Source organism: Amborella trichopoda, chromosome 5 (assembly GCF_054954075.1).
Source record: "Amborella trichopoda isolate Santa Cruz 75 chromosome 5, AtrichopodaSantaCruz75HAP2 v2.0, whole genome shotgun sequence".
Lineage (NCBI taxonomy): Eukaryota > Viridiplantae > Streptophyta > Magnoliopsida > Amborellales > Amborellaceae > Amborella > Amborella trichopoda.
In genome coordinates, this window is record NC_142340.1 from 16,744,289 (window position 1) to 16,771,403 (window position 27,115).

Genomic DNA, 27,115 nt, shown 5'->3' on the forward strand with positions numbered 1-27,115 from the left:
AATACTTATTTTCAATGCACTATTAGGCAAATAAGGATAGATAATGGATCCGAGTTCTTTTCTCGTACTATGCAATATTTTTTTAAAGAACATGGGGTCACCCATCAATATAGTTGCGTTTACACACCGCAACAAAATGGTGTTGCAAACATCTCCACATACTTGAAATGACATGTTCTTTGAGCTTTCAAAGTAATCTTCCTCTTACCTTTTAGGGATATTGCATTCTTACTGGCACATATTTAATAAATCGGTTATCAACACTTTTATTATCGAATAAATCCTCATTTGAAGTATTATTTAACAAACAACCATCTTACTCCCATTTGCGAGTTTTTGGTTGCTTTTGTTACGCTTCTACCATTGCTTAAAATCGGGATAAGTTCGACCCTCACTCTCGCAAATATGTTTTCTTTGGTTATCCTCATGCTTAAAAAGGCTACCGTCTTCTTGACCTTTCCACCAATTCTATTTTCACTTCTCGTGATATAGTATTTCATGAAAACATTTTCCCTTATCAAATTCTCCCTTCTACTGATTCCTCTGTCATTTTACCGTTACCAATACCTGATGACTCACTACCCCTTGATTCACATGGTGCCCCAAACATCACTGATCACATCACTTCCCTACCAAATTCCCTTATTTCTCCTCATCAAGACCAATCCCATGACACCCCATCCACTTTTGTCCCAACACCAATCTCTATACCACTCATTCGACGTTCTCAATGAGCTTCTCAACGAGATTCTCAACTACCTTCCTATTTAAAAGACTTTCATTGCTCTCATGCCATGGTTGGAGTTGCTTCTTCATTTTCTTCTAGCACTGGTTCCACCAAAGGTATACATCATCCCCTGCCCCTTTTCATTTATTATCAAAACTTGTCTCCCTCATCAAATTTTTGTTTTAGCCGTCTCTTCTATTCAAGAACCTACCTCATATTCTCAGGTTGTGCAAAACCTCAAATGGCAAGAGGCAATGCAATGTGAGCTTCAGGCACTTGAGAAAAATCATAGTTGTACCCTTACAGCTTTACCTCTTGAGAAAACTCCCATTAGATGTAAGTGGGTGTATAAAGTCAAGTACCAATCTGATGGTACCATTGAATGCTACAAGGCTCGCCTTATTGCCAAGGGTTAAACCCAATGTGAAAGATTGGACTACCATGAGACCTTTGCACCAGCTGCAAAGTTGGTCACTGTTCGCTGTTTATTAGTCATTGCTTCAGTTCGTAATTGGATTTTGCACTAATTAGATGTGCAAAATGCATTTCTTCACGGTGACATGGAAGAAGAGGTATACATGAGTCTTCCTCTAGGATTTTCTCAACAAGGGGAGACAAGAGTTTGCCGATTACGTAAATCCATATATGGACTCAAGCAGACATCCCGTCAGTCATTTGCAAAGCTCTCCTCGACCCTTATTGATGTTGGCTTTATCCAATCTAAAGCGGATTATTCCTTGTTTACTCGCAATCGCCATGATGGATTTTTAATAATTTTTGTTTATGTCGATGATATCATTATTATAGGCACCAATTCACATGACATACAGTCTCTCAAATCCTGCTTACATCACCGCTTCCACCTGAAAGATCTTGGCCCTCTCGAATATTTCCTTGGTCTTGAAATGGCACAGTCTAAAAAGGGTCTATGTATCTCACAAGACAAATATACTCTTGAGATAATTGAAGAAATGAGTCTCCTTGGTGCTCAACCGGTTCACCTCCCCATGTAGCAAAATCTCAAACTGCGTTATGATCATGGATAACTCCTTTTTTATCCCACGATTTACCGTCGCCTCCTGGGTTGTCTCATTTATCTAACTCTCACTAGGCCAGACATTGTTTATGTTGTTCATATCCTTAGTCAGTATATGAATCAACCACGGCGATCGCATTATGAAGCAACCCTACGCCTTGTTCAGTACTTAAAACTTGCATCGGGACAAGGTCTATTTTTTCCTTTAAACAACCCTCTTCAACTTCGAGTTTTTTGTGACTCTGATTGGGTAAGTTGCCCTGATACTCGCCACTCTACCACTGGATATTGTGCTCTTCTTAATTATTCTCTTATTTCTTAAAAAACCAAGAAGCAACATATTGTTAGTCGATCTTTCGGCGAGGCCGAATACAGAGCTATGGCTACTACCAGCCGTGAAATCACCTGGTTACACTCCCTGCTGCATGACTTCGAAGTTCCTCACTCACCACTTGCCATTCTCTATTGTGACAATCAAGCTGCATTATACATTGCTGCCAATCATGTGTTTCATGAACGGACAAAACACATCGAGCTTGATTGTCACTACATTCGAGAAGAGATCCAAAATGAAGTTCTTTGGACCTCCTAGATTCCAACAACACGGCAGCTTGCTGATGTATTCACTAAAGCTCTTGGCGCGACCAATTCAATTCTTTGATTCGCAAGTTGGGTGTTCTCGATATTCACACTAGAACTTGAGAGGAAGTGTTAGACGGTTTCATTATTTCAAATTATAAATCCCTACAATATAGGGATTTACAATTAGAAATAACATATATCTTGTAAAATTCTCATAATCAAGATATTATATTTGGCATGTAATTGTAGTTGCATTTGATTATCATTTATAGTTTGGGAGTTATTGGACAATCTTTGAAGGATGTCAGTTCTGTGTATCAAAAATTTGAAGAAGGTTGGGTTGTTTAACATGGGGTTTTGGACCATAGGAAAAGTCCCATGAAGAAACCATACATAGTGTTGGAGTTATGGTCCTTGAGCAAGAGGGTACTCCATCAAAAATTGCAAAAAAAAATAAGAGAGACAATTCCTATGAGTAATCAAGAAAGGTGTGTTCTACACCCTAATGAACTTCCATTGTAGAATCTCATTATAGGTAACTTGGAACCATTTATGTTTTTTTAGATTTGTGGAAGGCTTAGGCAACCTCCACTGCATCATGGTCATGAATTTGAATACCAAGGGATCCGATTTTTTATATCACCCAAATCTAGGCATGATCTTATTCTAGATTTGGCAAAAACTCACTCTACATGAATTAATTCAAAATATTGGGGGTTCAGTCAAATTCCAACCCAAAGGTGATCAGACCTTGCTAAAGATAGAACCCTCTATGGATCGTCGGAATCACATCAAAGTCAGGAATATAGAACCAAATAAGCACAGAAAGAGGAATAAAAATCACAAGAAATTCTATAAAACTAAAAATAAATTCAAATAAATAAACTTATTGTTGGATTTGGTGCTATCCAAAATCACTTACATTAAAAAATCTCATAATATTTGTGATTGAGATATTCTCATATTATGTGGGATTGAGATTGATAATTGATTAGTTTCCTAAATGAAATAGAAATCCAAAAAAGATTAGGACTCTTAGATATTTCTCTTGGTCTTTGGAGATATATATAATTTTATATATGAAGTTTCCTATTTAGTATGGATTTCTAACCTTATATATATGGGATGAAAGTGCAGAGAATTTGTGTGCCTTAGTTGAGTTACCATATAGGAAAGGTGATTTCCTCTAGAGAGATGGGGGCAGAGCCTCCTGTGCATAAGATACAAGGTACCTCTTAGAGAGAAGATAACTTCCTATGGAGAGAAACTTTGTGATGGTGCCTCTTGTAGATTTTGAAGATTGAGAGGTTTGTTTCTTGTAAAAAAGCGGGTTTTATAGATATTTTGTGTGGTTTTCCTTTTTAGTGAGATAAAGTCTCGTTTGTTCTCAAAGCTTTCTTCTTAGACAGTGGTCAAGTTATGGAATATAGTATAGTCTCTTTTTAGACAATAGTCTAGTTATGGAATAGAGATGATCAGCAATGGTAACATTTGAGAGAGCAGGTTTAGAAGGGTTTGCTTGATTTGGGTTTTTGTCGAGGTTATAAAGGTAACTCTATGTCTCAAAATCTTTGTTGCAACTTTCATCGGTATAGTAGATTTCAATTCGTCGTGCCTGTGGATGTAGCCTTTTTGGGGTAAATCAAGTAAATATTTATGTTCTTGTTGTATTTGTTTCATGTTTTATTTTTCGTACTTTGTTTGCCAAAAATCAATCATGTTTAGAGCCTCCACGCACAACACTTATCGACCCGCGGAGGCCCTTCAGCCTGTGACCCAGAATAGGAGTCTTGATCAAAGCTTGATTTGATTGATGAAATCCTCTTCTTATGAAATGGATGACTTATCTTGATTTTGAATGGATAAGATTAAGAACCTCCTAAAAATCCAGAATTTAAAGCACTATCAATAAATGAATGTTTTTTCTTCTAGAATGGAGCATCATGGTTGCTGAAAAACTAGAGTTTTTAGCTTCCTAAAATGATCCAATCCTTATGGCTTGTGGGGAACTAGCGTTAACGTTTAGAATTTTGGTCAGCTTAAGGTATAAGGCATCATTAGAGAGCCAACCCTTTTGAGGTTGAAAGCGAGAGCTTTTATAGACAAATGAGCACAAAAAATTAGAAGATGGTGATCTACAACTAATTAAAAGCTGGCTGCTGGCTTGTGCAGCACCCCCACGACACTCAATCTAAGACTTTTGCACAGCAAATTTCAACACGATATGCTAACCGACTCTAATTGACATATATTTTTTTAAGATTTTGATTCCAAGGGTATTTACTTGCCATTTCTGATCAAAATTACCAGCCTAATTGATTTTCTAAATTTCTCATTATTTTTCTATTGAAAAACTATTTAGGTTTCTTAGGGCTAAATTTTATGGGATTTTGGATACGCTTGGATTATTTTGGGCTAGATTATGGTCTGGGATGACTATGGCTTTCTATGGACTATGGTGTATTAAATGAGTATGATCCCCAGGGTTTAAATTGTAGAATTTACAATAAAGGAAATAGTGAAAAGACAGAGAAATATCAACAAGACATATACGTGGTTCAGCAATGGTGCCTACATCCACGGAGGATAAACTAGTATCTCATTCATAAGGATTACTCTGGTTCACCAAAGATTTATAAAGTTGCAACTCTTGTATTTTAGGAAAAAAATCTCATTACAAATATAATCCCACAAAATAATGGAAAAAAAGAAACTCAATATTTAGCTACTACAACCAAATATGGGAAACTCAATATTTGGCTACTATAACTATCAACACTCCCCCTCAAGTTGGTGCATAGATATTAATGGAGCCCAACTTGGAGAGTATCTGATGGAACTTTGTCTTTGTAATTGCACTTCGAATATAAAGAGTACTAATAGTTTTTTACTAAACTTTTTCTCTTACAAAGTGATAATGAACATTTTCTCTCACAAAGTGACAATCAACTTCTATATGCTTGGTTCTTTCATGAAAAACTAGATTGGAGGGTATATACATAGCTGCTTGATTATCACAAAACATATCCATTAGATTGTACGTTGGGAATCTCATGTCTCAAAGCTCATTGTAGAGAGAGAGGTAAAGAGAGAAGTCCGACCATGGGGGTCTGCATTTCACAGAAAGCCACCGCAATGGAGTTTCCCCACCAAAGAAGGAAGCTCCAGAGGGTCTAAGAAACTAGACCTATGAAACCTGCTCTTCCAGAGACTGTACCTAGGTTGATTTAGATAGAGGGAGGGAGAGTCCATGGACAAACAAGACCCAAGAAGAGGTTGCAAAACTCGTGCTGACCTTTTGTTGAGGTTTTACCTCAAGATCCCTTTGCTATGAAACCATACACCTCAAGATCCCTTTGCAATTCAATGAGACCTCGTGAAGTATGGTGCCGGTGCAAATGCTGTTGTTTCTGTTATGTCAAGAGAAGAGTTTAAGGCCCGAAAAACCGACTCGCGGAGGAAAAGCTTATTGAAAGGGGAAGTTCAAACGACAGATATGGCCCGAGGGATTTGAGCATCGTCCGACATCAATCAATCATATAAAGTAATAAACGCCATAGAGAGATGGATGAAAAACACCGTCTAAAAAAATGTCCAAGTCGCGATCATGGCAGACAAATGTGTTGTTGATCAATGGTTGGGTTTTCTACACATGTCTGGGTTTTCTACACAGGTCTCAAGACTTCTGCTCTGATACTATATAGAATTTGTAATAAATGATATAGTGAAAAGAGAAAGAAAGATCAACAAGACATATACGTGGTTCAGCAATAGTACCTACGTCCACGAAGGGTAAACCAGTATCTTTATAAGAATTACTCTGGTTTACCAAAGATTTATAAAGTTACAACTCTTGCATTTTCGAAAATAAATCTCAATACAATTGTAATCCCATAAAATAAAGGAAAATAGGAAACTCCATCTTTGGCTACTACAACCAAATATAGAAAACTCAATATTTGGCTACTATAACTATCAACATAAATGACTATTCTAAAGTTTTTTCTCTAATTTTAGGGAACATTTCTATGCATTAAGATCTAGAAATTTATAAAAAATCGTTAATTCTAAACTGGTGGTCTACAATTGCCCCTCTTTGGCACACATTATCCTTCAACAAACAAGTAGCCGGTAAAGACATAGATACCTATAGAAAAATGATTAATTTAAAAACTTAGAACTGATGCTCAAAGAACAACCACCCCATCAAGTCCACATTGACGCCACGCTGTCTCAGCTCACCTAGGAATTTTTGCATCTAGGGAGGCTGAGCATTCTTTAACGAGTTTATATGCTATATATGTTGGAATTGCTGCTCGGGTTCCATTGTGTCACTGATTCTAATTTTTTTTAAGTCTAAAATAAATAATAGAAATAAAATTGACTTTTTCGTTTTGAGTTCTCTTTTCTCTTGGTTTTTGGATGTGTGCTAAGAAATACCAGGGATTGTCGTTTTTGGGTTATAGAATCCTAAGGATGATCTAAGATATTTGAGAAGCATCGTCTTCAAAGTCGAAGGATTTATTAAATAGGGGACTATTGTCATCATTTCAAGGATATCGTCCTACTCGTTTGTTTTTTTAAATATTTTAGAAAATTTTGAAAATAGGGAGGAAGTTCTCAAAACAGAATTGGCACCGGGCTTACAATTTCAACCAAAATAATTTGACTTTTTGAAAACACAACCATATAGTTTCAAAATTCTCCAAATCAGAATGGCTTCAACACTTGAAGTTTTTATTGAATTAAAAAATGTGACATTAAGAAGTATCAATTAAGAAATTTTAAAATTAATAAATGTAAAATTAAGGAATAGAAATGAACAAATGTTAATAAATAAATTGTAAAATTAAGAAATGGGAAATTAAGAAATTTTAAAATTAAGAAATGGGCCAATTAAAAAATTCAAAATTAAGAATAGAGAAATAAGAAATAATAAAAATAAGAAATGAAGAAATTAAGTACTAAATTAAAAAATCATGGAATTAAAAGATTAAATTTAGGAAATTAAAATTAAAATAGAAAATTTTGATAAAAAGGATGAGATTTTAAAAAAGAAATAGTTAGTAGTTTTAGCTCATGCGGCTTTGGAGCCAACTAAGCATTGTGTTTTACAGTGATGGACACGGTGGTGTACATTTTAGTGTGTTAATGAGGAAATGAATATACTCAACCTTTTATATCATACTGGTAAACTTTTGAATGAATTTGAGTCTACACACGACCTTTTACGTCATATGGGATTAGATATTTTTTACTTTGAGAAGTAGCAATTTAGGCTCATACGTAGAATGGGCTTAAAATTATTTCGAATGAAAGGGTAGTTTGAGTTCGTACCGGGAACTGACTAATTTTGAATTGAAGTGGCAGTTTGGATTTATGCCATAACTGATTGACGAAATAATTTTGAAAGTTGGTTGCCAGTTGAGGCTCAAGGACCACTTGAAAATGAGTTTTGGAATGAAAAAATGGAAAGCATGTGATGTTGCCCATTAGATGGGTTGCTTAATATTAGTAATTGTTTCAACTCTTTTATTGCATCTCAGGAAATGACACGGGAAAAACTATTCCGTGATATTGAAGGCCAGAGATTTACCATTCTTGGAAGGACTGTGAGCACCAGGTGAGTAGAGTTAGTAAAGCATTATTCAAGGGTTTAGCAATTATACCAAAAGCTAAAGAACATTTCCATACTTACATAAAAGATCATGGTTTAAAGATAAAGCAGTAATAAAAGTTAGATATTGCAATTTGTACTAAGCGCACGTTCGGTATGTATGAAAATACTTAGTAAAAGTACCTTCTCAAAAACGATTCCATGTAATTTGAGTGTGGGTGTTTTTTCACATCAAATGGTTGTGTTGCCAATTTGTGTAAAAAAATAGATGTCAAAAAATGTGTTGGGATCAATTGGTATGAAAAAACCTCCCCCACCTAATCACATGATGGAGTTTTTTTTATGTGAGAATACTTTCATACAAGTATGTTTATGCATACCAAAAGCGCACTAAGTGTTTCCCTTTGTTTTATTTCTGGCTTGTCTTGTTTAATACTAAAAATCAAGAGTGCAGTTTGTATAGAGTCGAGGTTCTAAACAATCATAAAGCGCACTTTCAAATAGTATCTAGAAATGCAATTTCAATTTTGAAAATCCTTGTGATAGCCTTAAAATGTATTTCATCTTTAATTATAAAATTTAAAGCTTCAAAAATAGTGTAGATCGAGCAGATCTATAAAAACTTGAAAATCTTAAAAATTGACGGTCCAAAAATAATTTACAACATACATTATTTCTAAAACTTGAAATCTATTTTTTTCCTCATGTTCATGCATCTTGATATCGAAATAATCAATTTGAGGATATTAGGGCATCAAAACAACCCCTTCAAGTAAAATTGTTGAGGTGAGCTCTAATTTGATTGTTTAGAGCCTCGTCTTTATATAAACTTTTTCCAAAATTAAATCTCCAAGGGTACACTATTTACTTCTAATTCCATAAATATGCAATGGCCACTTCGTTACAGGTTTTGGTTGTATCTCCTAATTAATAGTGTATTTATGGCATGTGAAGATCCTGAATGTTTAATCGAATGCAAGTTGTACTGGCAGTTTATTATTATAGAGCCTTCCAGATAATATGTGTGATGACCAAATAAAAGCAAATGGTGAAATATGCTGAGATGGTATACGTGTGTGAAGAACATGACAATTAATAAAAAATTGCAATATAAAACGAGAGTGAGAGAGAGGGAGAATGAGATTGTAAGAGCTCATATTAGAGAGAGTAAGGAACTGGGATTGTAATTTATACTTTTTACTAATAATTCGGAAAAAGATTTTACAATGACCATAAATAATGATGAATTTTAAATGCACTTCCATAGAAACATATGCACTTTGTGTTCGTTATATAGTCAGTTTGAACCGTTCATTTTGCTAGACCGTCCGAGGATGACTGGAGATTTAAAAATCTCCTTCATTAAAATAGATATCGGCCTCATATCAATGGAAAAAATCAACCAATGGTTATAACCAAGGGCCGTTTTGATTCCTGGAAAAAGATTCCCTAGAAATGATTTTCCAGACAGATTGCCCTTCTCTTTGGATCCAAATATGGGGTGGAAATGTTTTTCTGCTAGAAATCATTTTCTTTATTTTGTCCCCAAAATAAAAGCGTTATTTTCTTCCCCAGTGCTTGAAAAACTAATCTCCCAGTCAAATTTCATTTCGGAGTCTTATAAAAAAAATTAAAATGAGCATACTGCTTGTTGGGACCTGGACAAAAACGACATCTTCTATCTTCTAGCATCTCTCCCTCGCACTCTCTCTATGCTTACCCAACTCTCTCTCTCTCTCTCTCTCTCTCTCTCTCTCTCTCTCTCTCTCTCTCTCTCTCTTTATATATATATATATATAGTAATGACACTATGAGACCCTCCCACACCCATATGAGTAGTACCCTAAAAATTCATCATTTAATTTTGATACAGATCTCTAGAAAAGTTATGACATGGGTGTGGGACTTGGGTGAATAGGTTTATTGATAACTTTTCTAGAGATCTGTGTCGAAATTTAATGGTGATTATTGGGGGTCCTACTCACATAGTTGTGGAAGGAGCTCATAGTATCATTACTCATATATATATATAGTGATGATGTTGAGATAGATGAATGGCAGTACAAGAAAAGATAGAATTCAAAATGATTATATACGAGAGACTTTAGGTACAGGACATAAGATGAGCGGAAGTAGACATAGGTGGGCTGCTCATGTGCAACATAGGCCTAATACAGTACCGGTTAGCGATTTGGTTCAAGTGTAAGGGAAAGGCCCAAAGGGACATTGATAGAAGTAGTAAAAAAGAATATAATGACTTTTGGTCATTGAGAGTATGACCCTTGATAGAGAAGAATGAAAGAATAGGATTTATGTAGCCAACCTTAAATACTTGGGATAATGCTTGGATTATGATGATCTAGACCATTCATTTCACCCGAAAATTAAGTGTTCAAGGATCTACAAGATCTATATTAGTTTTTGAGTTTCAAATTTCATAGTGAGTGTTGAAAATTGATTTTGGAGCCATCACCATGATTTCTAACGGCCAAAGTGCTCTCAAACTAGGATTTGAAGTGCGGTTTACTTTGTTTTTATAAAGCCTATGCCTTATAAAAACTCTATCAAGCTAAAAATAACACCTCAAATGCCATATGGGAGAATCTGGCTCTCCTAGCACTTATTGAAAGATGGACTATGTGATATTGCATGGTGTATATATTTAAAAATTTTCTCTTTCATCGACAAGATCACTCACAATGTTCAATTATAATTAAGTTTCACTTGAAATAAATAAACAAAGGAAACATACGGTCTCACTTGCTACCATCTAAACTAAAAGTTTTTATAAAATAATCAAAACCTGAAGTCTTTGATTTATCGTAAAAGAATAACATAACACACATAGAACTTTAAATACATAAAATTACCAGAGATTACATCAACTGGGCTTAGTACACTCCATGCCAAGTCTCATCTTTCTGATGGTGCTCGGGATCTTTGATCAGTCTATAGAATTTTCCTTCGTATGGCATAACCCAATCAACGCACATGGATCTCGATCTAGAACCACCCACCTAAAGCCTCGATACTTTAGACTAATTCAAGCCTCTTGGCTTGAAGCTTATGAGAGATAGAATATTAAAGAGAGAATGGAGAAAGATATTAGCTAAGTGATGATCCCTTTGCTACCCAAAAAATAACAAGCCAACCTAGCTTCTTTAAAACCCAAAAGGGAGAGACCTTAACCTAGCCTAGGTGTGCCAACAAATGTAGAGAGATATAGGGGGTTAGGTTGGGGCCTAGCCTCTTAGGCTAGCTAAGGTTGAGAGAGAGAGAGAGAGATGATTTTAGAGAGAGAAGAGAAATAGGTAAGTGGTATAGAGATTATGGGAGAGGAATGATCCCATATATAGATTTTTCATGTATTAGGGTTTGCCACAAAATTGTAGGAGCAAATCTTGACCGTTGATCTAAAGAGACTTGTGAGGTAATAGATATGAATCAACCATTCCTTAGATCCATCATTAAAATGCTAAGAAATGTGCTAGAACTTTATCCTCCTCTTCCTAAATATAGTTACATCAAATAAATTAAATAAGAAAAATATTATTTTACTTTCTCCAGGTTCTTTAATCAAAACCTTCTTGTTCCATAAGACATTCTAAAGCTATATAATTTCATTCCTTTAATACAAGCAGGCTTCTCTCCATAAAAGGAAAGCCAACTAGCACGAGATGTGTCTCACCACAATTAGTAAGAAGAAGCATCCCCTATGGGTGGGGCGTGCCACCTTTTGGTGACCACTCATGGGCCCGTCCCATGTGATTAAATGGGCCTCCAATAATTATGGAAGGTCCCACATATTTTTAGAAAAAATATTTTTCACTTTTAGGATTTTTAAATCTCTTAGTTTATTTAAAACTTTAGAAATTGGATTTATCTTAGTGTATAAATCCAAATGATAAAATTAAAATATCAATAGATTCACAACATATTCAAATAAACATTCAAAATCAAATAACATAAAATTAATTAAATTAAATTAATTTTGATGGGAATCAAATCCGAATATGTTTAGGATTTAATCAACGAACAGGAGCGCTTTACCTTCAACTACGGACCACGATCCACACTAGCTTTTTCAAACTGACCCAACAGTCCTCCATGACCAGCAGTCCACTGCAGAGGTTCATGATTGGACTGCCAAAGTCAATTAATGGGCTAGGGGACATAATCTTAGTCTGTGGATTTCAAGTTCCCCCATAGAGACAAACTATAATCCATCAGACCATGATGCAACCATGACGTTATAGTACTTAGGGGTAATCTCTCGTACATATACATGTTTCACCATCAATGGTGGATTACTAGCTCAGTACAACTATCTATGTACATGTTGTGTGATGATACAACGATGAGGTTGTAGTCATATCTTTATAAACTATTCATCACACACAAGGGTTACATAGTCCCTCGGCTTTCATCCAAGCATACTCCGACCTCATCAATGGGTAACCCACTAAACCCTCCTTGGTTATATCTCTATGCCAAAGTACCTTGGGTTTTTCCAACTCAACTGGTCTACCTCGTCAAGCCAAGTTCAAGTATTGACAAATTGCATTTACCTAGTATGGTCCACAAGAGGACCAAACTCCTACTGAGTTTATGATTCATTTATTCAAATGTTTATACAATATCTCTTAAGGCCTTTAAAGCCCACATAAACCCAACACTTATTAATTCTCTTCGTTGGCCATCAAAATAAACTTTTCACCGATCCCTACATTTGGATAAGGAAAAAGTTTATATAAAACTGAGGCTCTAAACAATCAAATTAGAGCCCACCTCAAAAATTTCACTATAAGAGGTTGTTTTGATGCCCGAATATCCTCAAATTGATTATCTCGACATCAAGATGCAAGGACATGAGAAAAAAATGGATTTTAATATTTGGAAATAATGCATCTTGTAATGCATTTTTGGATCATCAATATTCAATATTTTCATGTTTTCATAGATTGGCTTGATCTACACTATTTTTTAAGATTTAAATTTTATAATTAGAGATGAAAATATATTTGAAAAAATATCTCCATTCCCCGTATTTTTAGGTGTCATTTCACAATAGACCCAAAGTTTTAAAAGATATCTTAAGGCATAAAAATTGTAGATTTTATTTTTTCTAACCCCTTAAGCTAATTTAAATTTGTTTTTTTAGGCCAAACAAATGTAAAAAGACATGCCTTTGCTAAAAGCCATCCTTCAATCTTCTAGAGAATGAAGGGCTTTATGGAAGTGAGAGGTTACTGGGAGGAGACAGAGGTGTTTGGAGAAACACGGGAGGAGAGAGAGAGTCAGAGAGACTCAGGAAGAGAGAGAAAGAGAGAAGTTTGGAGTATATAAGTGAATAGAGAGAAAGGATTGAGTTTAAAAATAGCATGTCTTTCTCACATTTGTTTAGGTTAAAAAATAGGTTTAAAGTGGTCAGGGGGTTAAAAGATATCTTTTGAAACTTTAGGTTTATCAAAAAATGAAACAAAAAATTAAAGGATATGAGTATATTTTTTTAATATATTTTAGGACTTTCACAAAGATTTCTATTGTTGAAACCACATTTCTCAACACTATTTAAAGGTAAGCTCTACTTTGATTGTTTAGAGCCGCGGCTCTATATGAACCGCACCCTTTGGATAATAGTTGCTAGTGGTACAAAATTGATATGAGAGTCATGAACACCTAATCACTTGTTTCATGCACATTTACCAAACAATTATAGAAATTATTATAGCCAACTTAGGCACCTTGATCCTCAAAGAAAACTAATATTATTAGGTAAGGGTGTGGTTTATATAAGGTTGCAATGTCACTTGTAGAATTAAGGTTGTAATATTTTGCATCATCCATTTTAGTTTGATAGTGTAAGATGGATATATTTTTCTAAAAAGTGTGAAAATGTAGCATGTCTTTCAAGATATTGTAAAATACACATCATCTAAATAAAATAAACAGTGTAGATTATTGCAACTTATTTATATGTGGTAAGAACCCGAAGGTTTCTTTGGGAACCGGCCAGGTGATAGGAATTGGACAGCCCCACATATTCCCAGTCCAAATAAAGTGATTGCAATCTGAATCGGTGTTTTTAAAACCCTCGGTAAAACTACGATTTTGTTAAATATCCAACATATAAAATTGTGCATGCCATATATCCATGGATCTACCTGCGTCAATTCAATTGAAGAAAAGGGTTCATGTTTGCAAGATAACCCAATCCTCTTTGAATTTAAAATTGTGCATGCCATATATCCATCGATCTACCTGCGTCAATTCAATTGAAGAAAAGGGTTCATGTTTGCAAGATAACCCAATCCTCTTTGAATTTTGTCTTACGCATGTTACAATGAGGAAAATAAAGTAAAGCTAAGAAATGAAAATGAAATGCAAACGCGAGAATTTGGGATTTGTAGTTACTTATGATTTACTTATACAAAGCTTTCCTACCGGTTAAGAAAAGAGCCCTGCTTAATTGGTTAGCACTTGACGATTTACAACTCTACATATTAGGCTTATTTTTTATCAATGGTAAGAGCTCTCTTCTCACTAACTCATTAAAAAAAAAAAACTCAATTCCTATCAAGGATAAGAGCCCTCCCCGCTCCCCCCCCCCCCCCCCCCCCCCCCGCCCCCACCCCCCCACTGACTCACTTAAAAAAAAAAGTTAAAAAAAAAAGAAAAAAAAAAAGCTTTTCTGCTAATTCTCATGATGAGACAACGACGCTCATGATGAAACAAAAAATAAAGAAAAAAAAAAAAACTTTCCTGCTGACTCTCATGATGATACAATTTAAGCTAAAAAAAAGAATGTCCATTTGGTATTAGCTCAAGAAATCCTCATAAAAGGAAAGCGTCAAAAGGATATGAAAAATGAAATGAAAGAAGAGGAAGATCCAATTCTAGAAGCTCCCTCTATCTCCATACCAAGGCCAACACAGAAATTTTCAGGTGCACACTCGTAGGGGTGGCAACGGGTCAAGTACTGGTCGGGTCTTGCTGGACTTGGACTTGGACTTGGACTTGGACTCGGTCTGGTCGGATCCATTGCCACTCTATGACTGTGAGCTTTTTTTTTCTTTTTTTGGTTACCTTTTATTTTATAATCATATACCGTATGACTACGAGCTTCTTTTTTTTTGTGACAATATGAACACCTAGCGCAAGTCTAAAGATACATGATTGCCTTCATATACCCTATGACTACGAGTACGGGTGGTCGGGTCCAGCTAGTCCTGGACCCTAACCCAAATAGCATTCGGGTCAAAAATTTGGACCCATACTTGGACCCTAAGCTAAGTCTACCTGTTGGGTCTCAGGTCTGGTTGGGTCCATTGCCACCTCTACACACTCGTGAGGGGAGCACTTAAAATGTTCGAAATATGTTTAATAGAACCAACCACCTTAATTCGTTAACTCTTTCCTCATCTAGCTCTCCAGCATCTGAATAAATTTTCCTATGATCTGAGAATTCTTCAAGTTACATCGTAAATTCTAGGTTAGAAGTAGAATGGGGTGTAAATTATGAATATAATGTTAGTGAAAGAGCACCGGTTTAGGAAAGGGGCTAGGGTGTAGCATCCCCACACCTAATTACCACCTCACGGTATCCATTTGTGCCATTGACACCCTCAATTAACACCTTCAAAATGTAACTCCCCCATCTATCGAAAAAACGATAAGGGCATATCTTCCCCACTAAATTACCCAACAAAAAAGGAAAAAAAACACCGATTTTCTTTTTCCCCATCTAATGTTCATCGCAATCTAGGAAAATTAATTCATTCTGTAAAAGATATCAGGGACTTTGCTTAATGAAGAAAGTGACAATAAAATTTGAAAGCAAGTTCACGAATTACTAATTAAAACTCCCATTAATTGACCATAAAATTTGAAAGCAAGTTCACGAATTACTTATTAAAACTCCCATTAATTAGCCTTTCACTCCTTGCCCCAATACAACAAATAACAGCATAATAGTTCTAATGGAGAATTTATCTAAATACCCTTGAGAGATGAATTATGCAACATTCCATCCAAATCTTGTGATTTAATTTCAAAATACCCTTTTATACAAAGTTACAACCTCGTATTATAGAAACCTTCGGATTGATGGGCAAGACCTCAAGATGAATGGATATAAAGAAATAAAAAAAATTAATGTATTAAAAATAGTGAATCTTCTAACAAATTATCTAAACCGTCTATTTTGGATTTTAAAACATTTACAAATCTACTCGATGTACACTATTTTTTAAATTTAAAATTTCATAATTATGGTTGAATATTGATTTTCAAACCATTGATTTTCAAGCCATAATAAATTTTACAATGCCAAAACTACATCTCCCATCAAAATTTAGAGGCGCGCTTTCCTTGTATAAAAGCAACTTATAAAACATCACCCTTTTAATAAAAGGTGTGGTTTCTATAAGGTTGCAACCTTAAACAATCCAATTAAGGATCACCTTTAAATTTTATTATAACTCATAATTTTGGTATAAAATTTTTTTAAGATTATCTCAAAATCTATTTTCATATTTAATTCTAAAATTTTAAACTCCAAAATCTATTTCCATATTTAATTCTAAAATTTTAAACTCCAAAAATAGTTAAAATCAATTAGATCTATAAACATATGAAAATATTGAAAATAGACAGACTACATAATGCGTTGCAAGATGCATTATTTCTTGCAATCAAAATCTTATACTTTTATATCTCGATATCAAGATGATCAATTATAAAGTTTTTTTTTTTTTTCAAGTAGATTAGGAGTTAACTTTAATGAGGTGATATTAATGGTGGGAATGGAACTCTACTTTTAAGGTTGTAACTTTATATAATTTTTTTCCGTTACAAACTTCTGTAAACTTTTTCCTTTAAATTTCCTAGTTTCAATTAAGGGTCTATTAACAATGAGAAGAAAAATAAATAGGAAGAGAAGAAAAAATAAGATTGAAACAAGTACTTTCATACTTTTTTTTTTTTTTTGGTAAGAGGTTCAGCAACGAAATACGAAAAAACACCCAAGAAAGAGTCGTAGCAAGGTTACTTGAACTTTATACTCGGTTGTTTATTTTGTACATTATCTACAGTCTACACACAGTTTATGTAGAGGAAAAGTAAAGTACAGAAACTGTTTCATCATCGTCGCCTTTTCTCAATTAATTGCTGTAAAAACCATCTCTTTATCAAAATCAAAGACAATCATTCTGCAATTTGGATTCTTCTCTCATTTGCCTTCTCATTCTTGCACCCCATGACATGTTGCCTCCCCCATTCATGTCTTTACTCATACTCCTCCTCTTCAGCTCACCCAATTGATCCTCCCACCTCCCTCTCCACTCTTCTCTCTCCTCCAAACCCTAATTTCATAAACCAAAGAGATCAGTAAAACTCCTCCAAACCCTAATTCCATAAACAATTGAGATCAGTAAAACTCATCTTGAGAGATAGAAACTACAAAATTACTGCAAAAGAGATCACAATGGTCGAAGAATGGTGGAGATCGCCTTACCTGATCCATGCGTTTTCTTGTAGAGAAAGCCAAATGGAGGCCTCCTGCCAAATCCTTATCATAGAGAGCCCTGGTCCTGGGATCAGAGAGAGTCTCGTAAGCTTCCTGAACCTGAATGAATATCTGTGTGTTTTCTTCAGCGAGATCGGGTGGAGAAACATCAGGGTGATACTTTCTTGCCATCTGCTTGTATGCTTGCTTGATTTCGATTAGGGTTCCGGTCTCTGGGATTCCTAAAAGCTCATAGAAACTCATAGCAGCAGCGTTCTCGTTCGTCCTGCAAATCGCTCTTGCGATTGAAAAGCGTCCCGAGAAACTCAGGCGGTGGTTGAATTGACCATGACTGGTCTTGGGAGAAGCTCTGTTGAGGTTCGAGGGGAAAGTGAGGGACCGAACCAGGAAGATGGTTCCATTGCTTGGGAGCACATGGCTGCTCATCTCCTCTCTCTAAACTGCAATGTTTTCTCTCTAATAAAATCCCTCTCTCTCTCTCTCTCTCTCTCTCTCTCTCTCTGCAATTCAACCTTCTCAATTTCCTTCTCTGCAACTAAAACAATGAAACAATTCAACCTTCTCAATTTCCCTCTCTGCAACTGAAACAATATTGAAATTCTCCTCTCTCGAGTAACAAAATCTGCAATTTCTCTTTCTAAAACTAAACAGGAATCCAGAACTCCTTTGTTGCTCTACAATGGAATCGCTTTCTCTATCTAAAACCAAGTAATTAAACCCGAATCTCAATCCAGAAACCGTTCCTCCTCACCCTCTCTTTCTCTCTCTAAAACTGGCGATCGGATATTTCCTTCATTCTTTACAAACCAAGCTGCTCTCTCTCTTCTCTCTCTCTAGAAACCCTCTCTCTCTCTCTTATGTCTGCCACCAAAATGACAGGGCAGCATTAATGTCGAAAGCGAAGCACAACCGTTGGATTGAGTTTAGTAGTTTGGAAGATTATTATTCTCGGAACCCTATTTGTATATTCTCATTTCGCCTTACGTTGCGGTGATCAGGTTTTGGTGGTTCTCAAGATGGCAACTGGCTGGACTGGGCCCTCGTTTGAATGGAGCCCGGTTGCCAAATAAATAAGAAAATAAAGAGAGGAAAAAGTTTATAAGGTTACAAGTAGAATAAAGGACTAACCTCAAAATTCCAGGTAAGGTTGTAAGTAAAACCCTCTAATTGATCATCTCGGATATTTACGAATATGAAAAAAAAAAAATAATAATTTTGAGTCCCAAAGATTTATGAATATAAAAAAAAAAAAAAGAGATTTTAAGTCCCAAAAACACTGCATCTTGTAACACATTAGCTAGATCTTCCAATTTTAAGATTTTCATATGTTTATAGATCTACTTGATTTTAATATTTTTGGAGTTTAAAATGTTATAATTAAATATAAAAAATAGATTTTCAAATAATCTTAAAAATCTTTTACACAAAATTACATGTTATGATAAAATTTGGACATATTATTTATTTCGAATGTTTAAAATTGGAACCATATATAAACCACATCCATAAAAAATAGAAAAGTTTATATAGAACGAGGCTCTAAACGATCAAATTTGAGCCTATCTCAAAAATTTGACTAGAAGAGGTTGTATTGATGCCCAAATATCTTCAAATTGATCATCTCGACATCAAGATGCATAGACATGAAAAAGAAATAGATTTCAAGTTTTGGAAATCATGTATTTTGTAACGCATTTTTTGACTGTCAATTTTCAAGAATTACAAGTTTTCATAGATCTATCGATCTAAACGAATTTTGAAGTTTTAAACTTTTATAAATAAAGATGAAATTATATTTTAAGGCTATCACAAAGATTTCCAATATTGAAACGATAGTTATCGATACTATTTGCACATAAGGTCTAATTTATTTGTGGGGAAATATCCTCCTCGCCCCTATTTTTTGTTTTCATATCTCAATAGTCCCAATGGCTAAAAGTATATCTCTTAACCCTTGAGTAACTTTATCCACTTTTAATTATTTTTTTGGCCCTAATAAATAGAAAAAAGACATGTTCATTTTAAACCCTTCCTCTTTTTATATGATATATTCTCCTCAAATTTCTCTCTCTCTAACATTCACTCTCTTTATCTCTCTAACCGGGAAGAGAGAGTGAGAGACATGGGAGAAGAGAAAATGGGAAAATAGGTAGAGCTAGATTTAGGGAAAAATCATGTGAAGAGAGAGAAAGGATGATGTTTAGAAAGTATGTCTTTTTTATATTTGTTTCAGGCAAAAAAATAAATTTAAAAGGAATAAAGCTAGCTTAAGAGATTAAAAAATATAAAACTTAGAATATTTATGACTCAATATATGTTTTGAAACCTTAGGTTTATTGAGATATAAAACTTATAAATGGGGTACGGAGATATTTTTCTTTTAATTGTTTAGAGCCTAGGTTCGATGAAAACCGCACCCTAAAAAAATAGACTAGGGTAGGCCAAAATTGCTCGCACTAGTCCTATCCTAGCTATAGCCCACACATTGTGGCCCAGGCACTACTATTTTAGAATATGGCAGCCCGGGCCGAACTCCGGTTAGTGTTGGGACCTTCTTAATATTGTGGGTGGATGGGTGAGTAAGAGTCAAGTCCTCCGATCTTCTGACACGTATGTCGCGTGGGCCAATTGGAGAGGTGCGTATGGGGTGGATATGAAGGGGTTGGGCACAGCAGAGCTGGGGTCCACCTGTGATACAACTTTATCTACTGCCTTCGGTAATTTCTCTCTCTCCAATTTAGTGTTTACTCTCTCTCCCTCTACGGAATTTGTGGATAATAATTAATTTTATATAGAATATAAAATTAAAGGAAAAAGTTTATATAGAGCCGAGGCTCAAAACAATCAAACTAGATCCAACCACCAAACTTTTACTGGAAGATGTTATTTTGCTGCCCGAGTATCCTCAAATTGATCATCTCGACATCAAGATTAATAGACATGAGAAAAAAAAATTGGATTTCAAGTTTTGGAAATAGTGCATCTTGTAACACATTTTTGGACCGTCGAATTCAAAATTTTCATAGATCTACACTATTTTTTAAACTTTAAATTTTATAATTAGATGTGAAAATATATTTTAAGGCTATCACAAAGACTTCCAGTATTGAAACCACATTTCTCGACACTATTTGAAGGTGAGCTCTAATTTGACTAGGACCAAGATTCTATGTGGCCAAACCCGCATATGTAGAAATGTGGGCCTCTTAATAAAATCTATTTTTGAGATGGATTTTAAGACTTAATTTTTAAGGATGTGTAATCTCTAACATGGAGATCATGAATATGAAAAATAAATAAATTTTAAAAACTACAAATAATAATTCTTGTAAAAAAACATTTGGACTGTGAGTTTCTATTGTTTATATATGGATCACCTATTTGCATCAATGGTTGAGATGGATGCTTTACACTTTTTGGACCGTATATGTAGAAATGCTGTCCAGCCCTCTTGAAAGAAATTTTCATTTGATTATTTAGAGCCTCGACTCCATACAAACTGCATCCAAATTTAAAATTTAGATATTATAAATAAAGTTATTTTGTTAGTTATTTAGTACATATCTAAGCTGATTCTGATTAATTGAGAAAAAGTTATGATGATGATGATGATTTGGCTATGTATATTATATTATAAAAAAGATGTAGTTTATATAAGGCTAAGGCACTAAACAATCAAAGTAAGGAGCACCTTCAAATAATAATAAAAGATGTTGTTAAGTACCAAAAATCTTTGTAATGGCTTGTAATATGTAATTATAAAATTTAAAGCTTCAATAATGTAGATCAAACAAATCTATGAACACTTGAAAATCTTGAAAAATGACAGTCTAGATAATGCATTATATGATGCACTATTTTTAAGACTTGAAGTCCATTTTTTATCAAGATCGAGATGATTGAATTTCATCGAAACAACTTCTTTGGGTAAATTTTTGTGCGGCACCTTAGTTTGATTGTTTAGGGCCTCAACCTTATATAAAATTTTTTCTTATGTAAGTATTTATTTTTTTCAATGATTTCAAGCTCTTTTTAGCTAATATTGTCCAAGCACATGTGACGTTCAACAAATTACTTTGGATAAAGCAAAAACAAAGATAAACTTATATATATAATTGCCCATAAGTTTATCTCAGATAACTTTATGATAGGCACAACCAAATAAATTTTCTACCAATGAAGCAATTGATGTTGGGCAAACTTTTTATGCTTCCCCATATCATAGAACTGATATGGTTCCCCTTATCCAACCGTCCATTCTGTATGTACGGTTAAGATGGCCCCAATCACAATGTCACGTCTCTACACTATTTTATTTTTAATTTTTTTCTAGAAATTATTTTGACACCAATTTTTTGGCATCCACTCCTTATATATATATATATATATATATATATTCAATAAAATAAAATAACTAAAATAACCCTGAAAGTATTAAGGGGTATTTTGATCATTATATTTTATCAAATATTTTTTGTAGGTGCGCCACATTGAGAAGATGATACGTTACCAAATTTCATATTCATTCAATTTGTAAAAAAATTTAAAAATAAAATACTATGAGCCATCGGATCTAGATCAAATAGTGTGTGGCTCACTTGATCTAAATTGGATGGTTGGATCGGAGGGGAAGCATATATCTGTCAAACTATAGGAAAAGTATAGAAACCTTTCCCGTTTACCAAAACATTAGCGGGTAAGCTTTCTATCTTAATTTTTTTCACAACCATAATGATCAAGGCAGAGAAGTGAATTTTTCTTATGCCAGCACTACAATTTTTAGTGAGTTTTGAGGTAAGGCTTAAAATATTTTTCTTTTTAATCTCTTGTTCTTTGGTTAGACCATGAGCGCGCTATGAAGAAAAAATGTTTTGAGCAGACATCAATTTGATTTTATATTTCGAAAATTCCTCTCAAATTCTCAAGGTGATAAGTTTCTAGATGACTTTTTCTTACTTAGTAAGGTTAGTGCTTAACACTTTTGGTACGAAGCATAGATAATATAATTATGTGCAGAAAAAGTTAATATATGTTCACTTTTAGACCCAAAGTTACTTCACAGAACTCTAAAAATCTCGCAATACCTTTCACTTGATGGATATCTGCATCGCAAAAACTTAGAGTGTCATCTGCATATTGCAAATGTGAAATTGTAATTGATGAGTTTGGAAATGGTGGTGGCGTAGCATTCATTTGAATGATTATTTGTAGTATAGAGTTTCACTTGTGTGGTTGTTAGAAGAAAGAATGCTTCACCACTGTGAAAAAATATCTTGAGCTGTAGACCAATGATTTCTGGTTACTTTCGGTAGAATGTGGGTAATGGAATTCAATTGTCTTTTTGGCATCATAAGTGGTTGAGGGATTACCCGTTGAAATCAATGTTTCCTAATCTTTTCAAAATGGTGGCCAGGCCTGACATGCTAGTAAGTGAGGCAATAGAAAGGAGGGGCCAAAACAGTTTTTGGGATATCGTTGTAGAATTTAGTCAGCTGAATAATACATTATTGGCTCACTGATGTCAATTGATGGAAATGTTGGACAAAGTGTATATCTCTCAAAATGCTGAAGACGAATTGATTTGGGAGATAGAAAGTGTTGGCATATTCTCGGTGAAGTCTTGTTATAACTTATTCTTTCATGATAGATGGAGATGGTCATACACACACATAGCACAAATATGGAAATGGCTGATCCCACATAAGGTCCAAATTTTTATATGGTTGGCTATGCAGGACATAATTCTTGTGATTGATAATTTGATTAAAAGGGAGAAGATTCTTCAAAATGTATGTATCTATTGTAAGGATGATGCTGCGTCTACGGCACATGTCTTCATCCATTGCTCTTTCACAACGAGATTTTGATATTGGCTCTTTGGGATGGTTGGGATTCAGGTGCCACTACCCCAAAGAACTGGTGACTTGTTGTCTTCTTTGAAAGCACCATTTCTACCGAATACTGGGCACATAATATAGACAATTACAATTGGAGTGATTCTTTAAGAGATATGGAAAGAAAGAAATAGAATGACTTTTGCTGGTGTTGTTTGCTCTTTTGAAAGACTTATTCACGTTTGTAAATGCTCTATATGGTCGTGGACTTCAGTGAATAAAGAAGGATGGCGTATATCTAAAGTGGATGTGATGGCTAATCTGCAAAATTTATTTTATCTCGGTTCTTGCATATCGAGACCAAGAAGCATCTGGATTGCTCCATGTGCAGTTAGCTTCAAGCTTAATTTTGATGAAAGTTACTTGGGAAACCCGGGATTAGCAAGAATTGTTGCGAGATTGTTTTGGTAATAGTATTTTCTTTTATGCCAGCCCAAATGCAGAACTCAGTACTTTGTCTTGTGGTTTACAGATTTTCATTTGAAGGCATATGAGAAAATGTTGCACGATAGAAGGTGATTCCTTAAACGTTATTAGATGGTGTAAGAAGGAGCATAAAGTCCCTTGGGAACTTCAACCTTTATGCTTGGAGGTAATAGACTTGGCTACTAATGAAATGATGTCATTCGCTCATGTTTATAGATAGGCTAATGATGTAGCCGACTTTCTTGCTAAGGGGGGAATTTCTATTTATGCTCTTTTAGTTTCTGATGATATAATTTCCTTTTTGTAATTGAATCAAAGTATTGGTATTGGTCAAAAAAAAAAAGTTGCAACCTTAAAATGTAGAATTAAAGATACACCTCAAAATTCCATCAGAAAAAGTTGTGTCGATGTTGAAAAACCATCTAATTGATCATCTCGATATAGAGATGTATGAATATGAAAAAAAAAAGAAAATATTGAGTCTAAAAAATAGTGCATCTTGCAGCACATTATCTAGACTGTCTATTTTCAAGATTTCCATGTTTATAGATCTACTTGATTTTAACCATTTCTTAGGATTAAAATTTTATAATTAGATATAAAAATAGATTTTAAGATAAACTTAATAATTTTTTAAACCAAAATTACATATGATAAAATTTGGAAGTGCGCCTTAATTGCATTGTTTAATGTTATAACCTAATAAAAACTACAACCTTTCATATGTGCCTTGTTTTTGTATTTATCTGGGAGGGGTTTGGCCACCCTTCATTTTAGTAGTTGCAAAAATATGGAACCAGCCCCAACTCAATAGATGTTCAATCTAGAGTTCCACTAGCCCGATTCTAGAGTGTCCGAGTTGGACCGTCTATCTATAACCAAAAAAAAAAATGGAAAGCTTTTTATATTTCCCATACTGCATAAAACTTATATACTTCCCGCTATCCAACCTTCCAGTCAGAATGGATAGCTGAGATGGCCCCATTCACAATGTCACGCTCTATACTATTTTATTTTTAGTTTTTATTGATAAATTATTTTGACACCAAATTTTGGGCGTACGCTCCTCTCTTAAAATCACACTTGAAAAAAATATAAAATAATATTCTCAATAAAATAAAATGACCAAAATACCCCTAATAGATTCAAGGGATATTTTGGTCATTATATTTTATTGAAAATTTCTTTTTAATATTTTCATCAGGTACACCTCATTGAGAGTATGGCTCTTACCAAATCTTATTTTCACACAATTTACAAAATAAAATAAAATAAAATACTTTGAGGCATCAGATCTAAGATCAAACGGTTAGTGGCTCACTTAATCTAAATTGGATGGCTGGATAGGGGACGTATATATCTTTTATGCTGTAAGGGATGTATAAAAATGATTCTCTAAAAGAAAAGGGAAAATATCTCGATAAACCATATTTTTAGGTTTCATTTCTCTATAGACCCAAAGTTTCAAAACCTTTTATTTCTCCATAGATCCAATGTTTCAGGTTTCAAAACATTTTATTTCTCCATAAATCCAATGTTTCAGGTTTCAAAACCTTTTATTTCTTCATAAATCGAATGTTTCAAGTATAGATCCAGTGTTTCAAAACTTATCTTGTGGTATAGAGATTTTATCTATTATATCTTCTAACCCTCTAGACCAACTTTACATTTTTTTTACTCCATCGTTTTAGCCCAAACAATTTTAAAAAAACATCATTTTTAAACTCCTTCTCTCGACCGGATCTAGATGAGTCGATCTAGATGAGTCCTGAGTCTGATTAGGTGATTCTTAAAAACTAATTTTTACAATCTATAAAAGAATAGTCTCAACTCCTAAAATATGGGTGGCCATGTAGTCCAAGACCAACTTTGCATTTTTTTTAACTCCATCTTTTTAGCCCAACAAATTTTAAAAAAACATCATTCTAAACTCCCTCTCTCGACCCAATCTAGATGAGTCCTAAGTCTGATCAGGTGATTTTTAAACACTAATTTTTACAATCTATAAAAGAATAGTCTTAATTCCAAAACTATGGGTGGCCATGCAGTCCAAGACCGACTTTACATTTTTTTTACTCCATCTTTTTAGTCGAAACAAATTTTAAAAAAACCTCATTTCTAAACTCCCTCTCTCGACCTGGTCTAGATGAGTCCTGAGTCTGATCAGGTGATTTTTAAACACTAATTTTTACAATCTATAAAAAAAATAGTCTCAATTCCTAAAATATGGGTCGCCATGCAGTCTATTGATATACTTGACCATGGCTCTTAACCACAAAAATTGGCTTATGATATATAAACAAAAACAAATACCATCTATAAAAAAATAGTCTCAATTCCTAAAATATGGGTGGCCACGCAGTCCATTGTTATATTTGACGATGACTCTTGACCATGAAAATTGGGTTATGATATATAAACAAAAACAAATACCAGAAAAAATGGGTTTACAGTGCCTTTATGTTTTTTGGTGAGTCAGTGGGGGAGAGTTGGTGAGTCAATGGGGAGAGGGCTATGTCCTTGATAGTAATTGAGTCATGTCCTTGATAGTGTTTTTTGATAAGTCAGTGGGGGAGAGAGCTATGTCCTTGATAGTGTTTTTTGTGAGTCAGTGGGCGAGAGAGGGAGAGAGAGCTATGTCCTTGATAGTGTTTTTTGGTGAGTCAGTGGGGGAGAGGGCTATGTCCTTGATAGGAATTGAGTCATGTCCTTGATAGTGTTTTTTGGTGAGTCAGTGGGGGAGAGAGCTATGTCCTTGATAGTGTTTTTTGGTAAGTCAGTGGGGGAGAGAGGGGGAGAGAGCTATGTCCTTGATAGTGTTTTTTGGTGAGTCAGTGGGGGAGAGAGTTATGCCCTTGATAAGAATTGCGTCAGAGTTATGTCCTTGATAAGAATTGCGTCGGTGGGGAAAAGGCCCCTGTCCTTGATAAGAATTGAGACTAAGACGTAACCTTCCAAATCGTCGAGCGCTAACCAATTAAGCTCCGTCTCGTTTTTCTATTGGGTTGCCATGTTTGACGTATGAAAATACCACAACCATTAAATAGGATTCTTATGACAGTTACTCAATGTGCGATTTGATCTCAAAAAGTGACTAGGATGGGTTTTTCCCCGCATTCAGACACTTCTTCCTCGCAACAAGGATTTTCCCACAAATAAACTTTTTTTAAAGAAAAAAAAGTAGAAAATGTCGCTCGGAATCCAACTTTACGGATATGGGCTAGATATGTGGCTTCCCTCTTTTTTTTATTTTTTATTTTTTATTCTTTTGGCTACTTTGTGGATTATGCCAATCTGACTTTCACAT

General features: G+C 34.6%; 1 protein-coding gene across 2 annotated transcripts; it reads right to left on the bottom strand.

The window, feature by feature from the left end:
* Nucleotides 1-16,993: 16,993 nt before the first annotated feature.
* On the bottom strand, nucleotides 16,994-18,245 carry LOC18448167 (chaperone protein dnaJ 20, chloroplastic). 2 transcript variants are annotated; one of them, XM_006858245.4, is made up of 2 exons: nucleotides 17,477-18,245; nucleotides 16,994-17,324 (listed from the first exon to the last, which is right to left on the bottom strand). In XM_006858245.4, exons 1-2 carry the CDS (start codon nucleotides 17,912-17,914, stop codon nucleotides 17,157-17,159), a joined length of 606 nt encoding a protein of 201 aa, XP_006858307.1. In that variant the 5' UTR covers nucleotides 17,915-18,245; the 3' UTR covers nucleotides 16,994-17,156. The 2 variants fall into 2 exon arrangements, with proteins under 2 accessions (XP_006858307.1, XP_020531626.1); XM_020675967.2 differs by having other exon boundaries at nucleotides 16,994-17,367.
* Nucleotides 18,246-27,115: the final 8,870 nt, after the last annotated feature.

Coding starts and splice junctions, on each gene's coding strand:
- LOC18448167 (XM_006858245.4), bottom strand. CDS start 17,914: ATGAGCAGCCATGTGCTCCCAAGCAATGGAACCATCTTCCTGGTTCGG. Junction 17,325..17,476: donor CAAGAAAACGCATGGATCAG/GTAAGGCGATCT, acceptor TTATGAAATTAG/GGTTTGGAGGAGAGAGAAGA.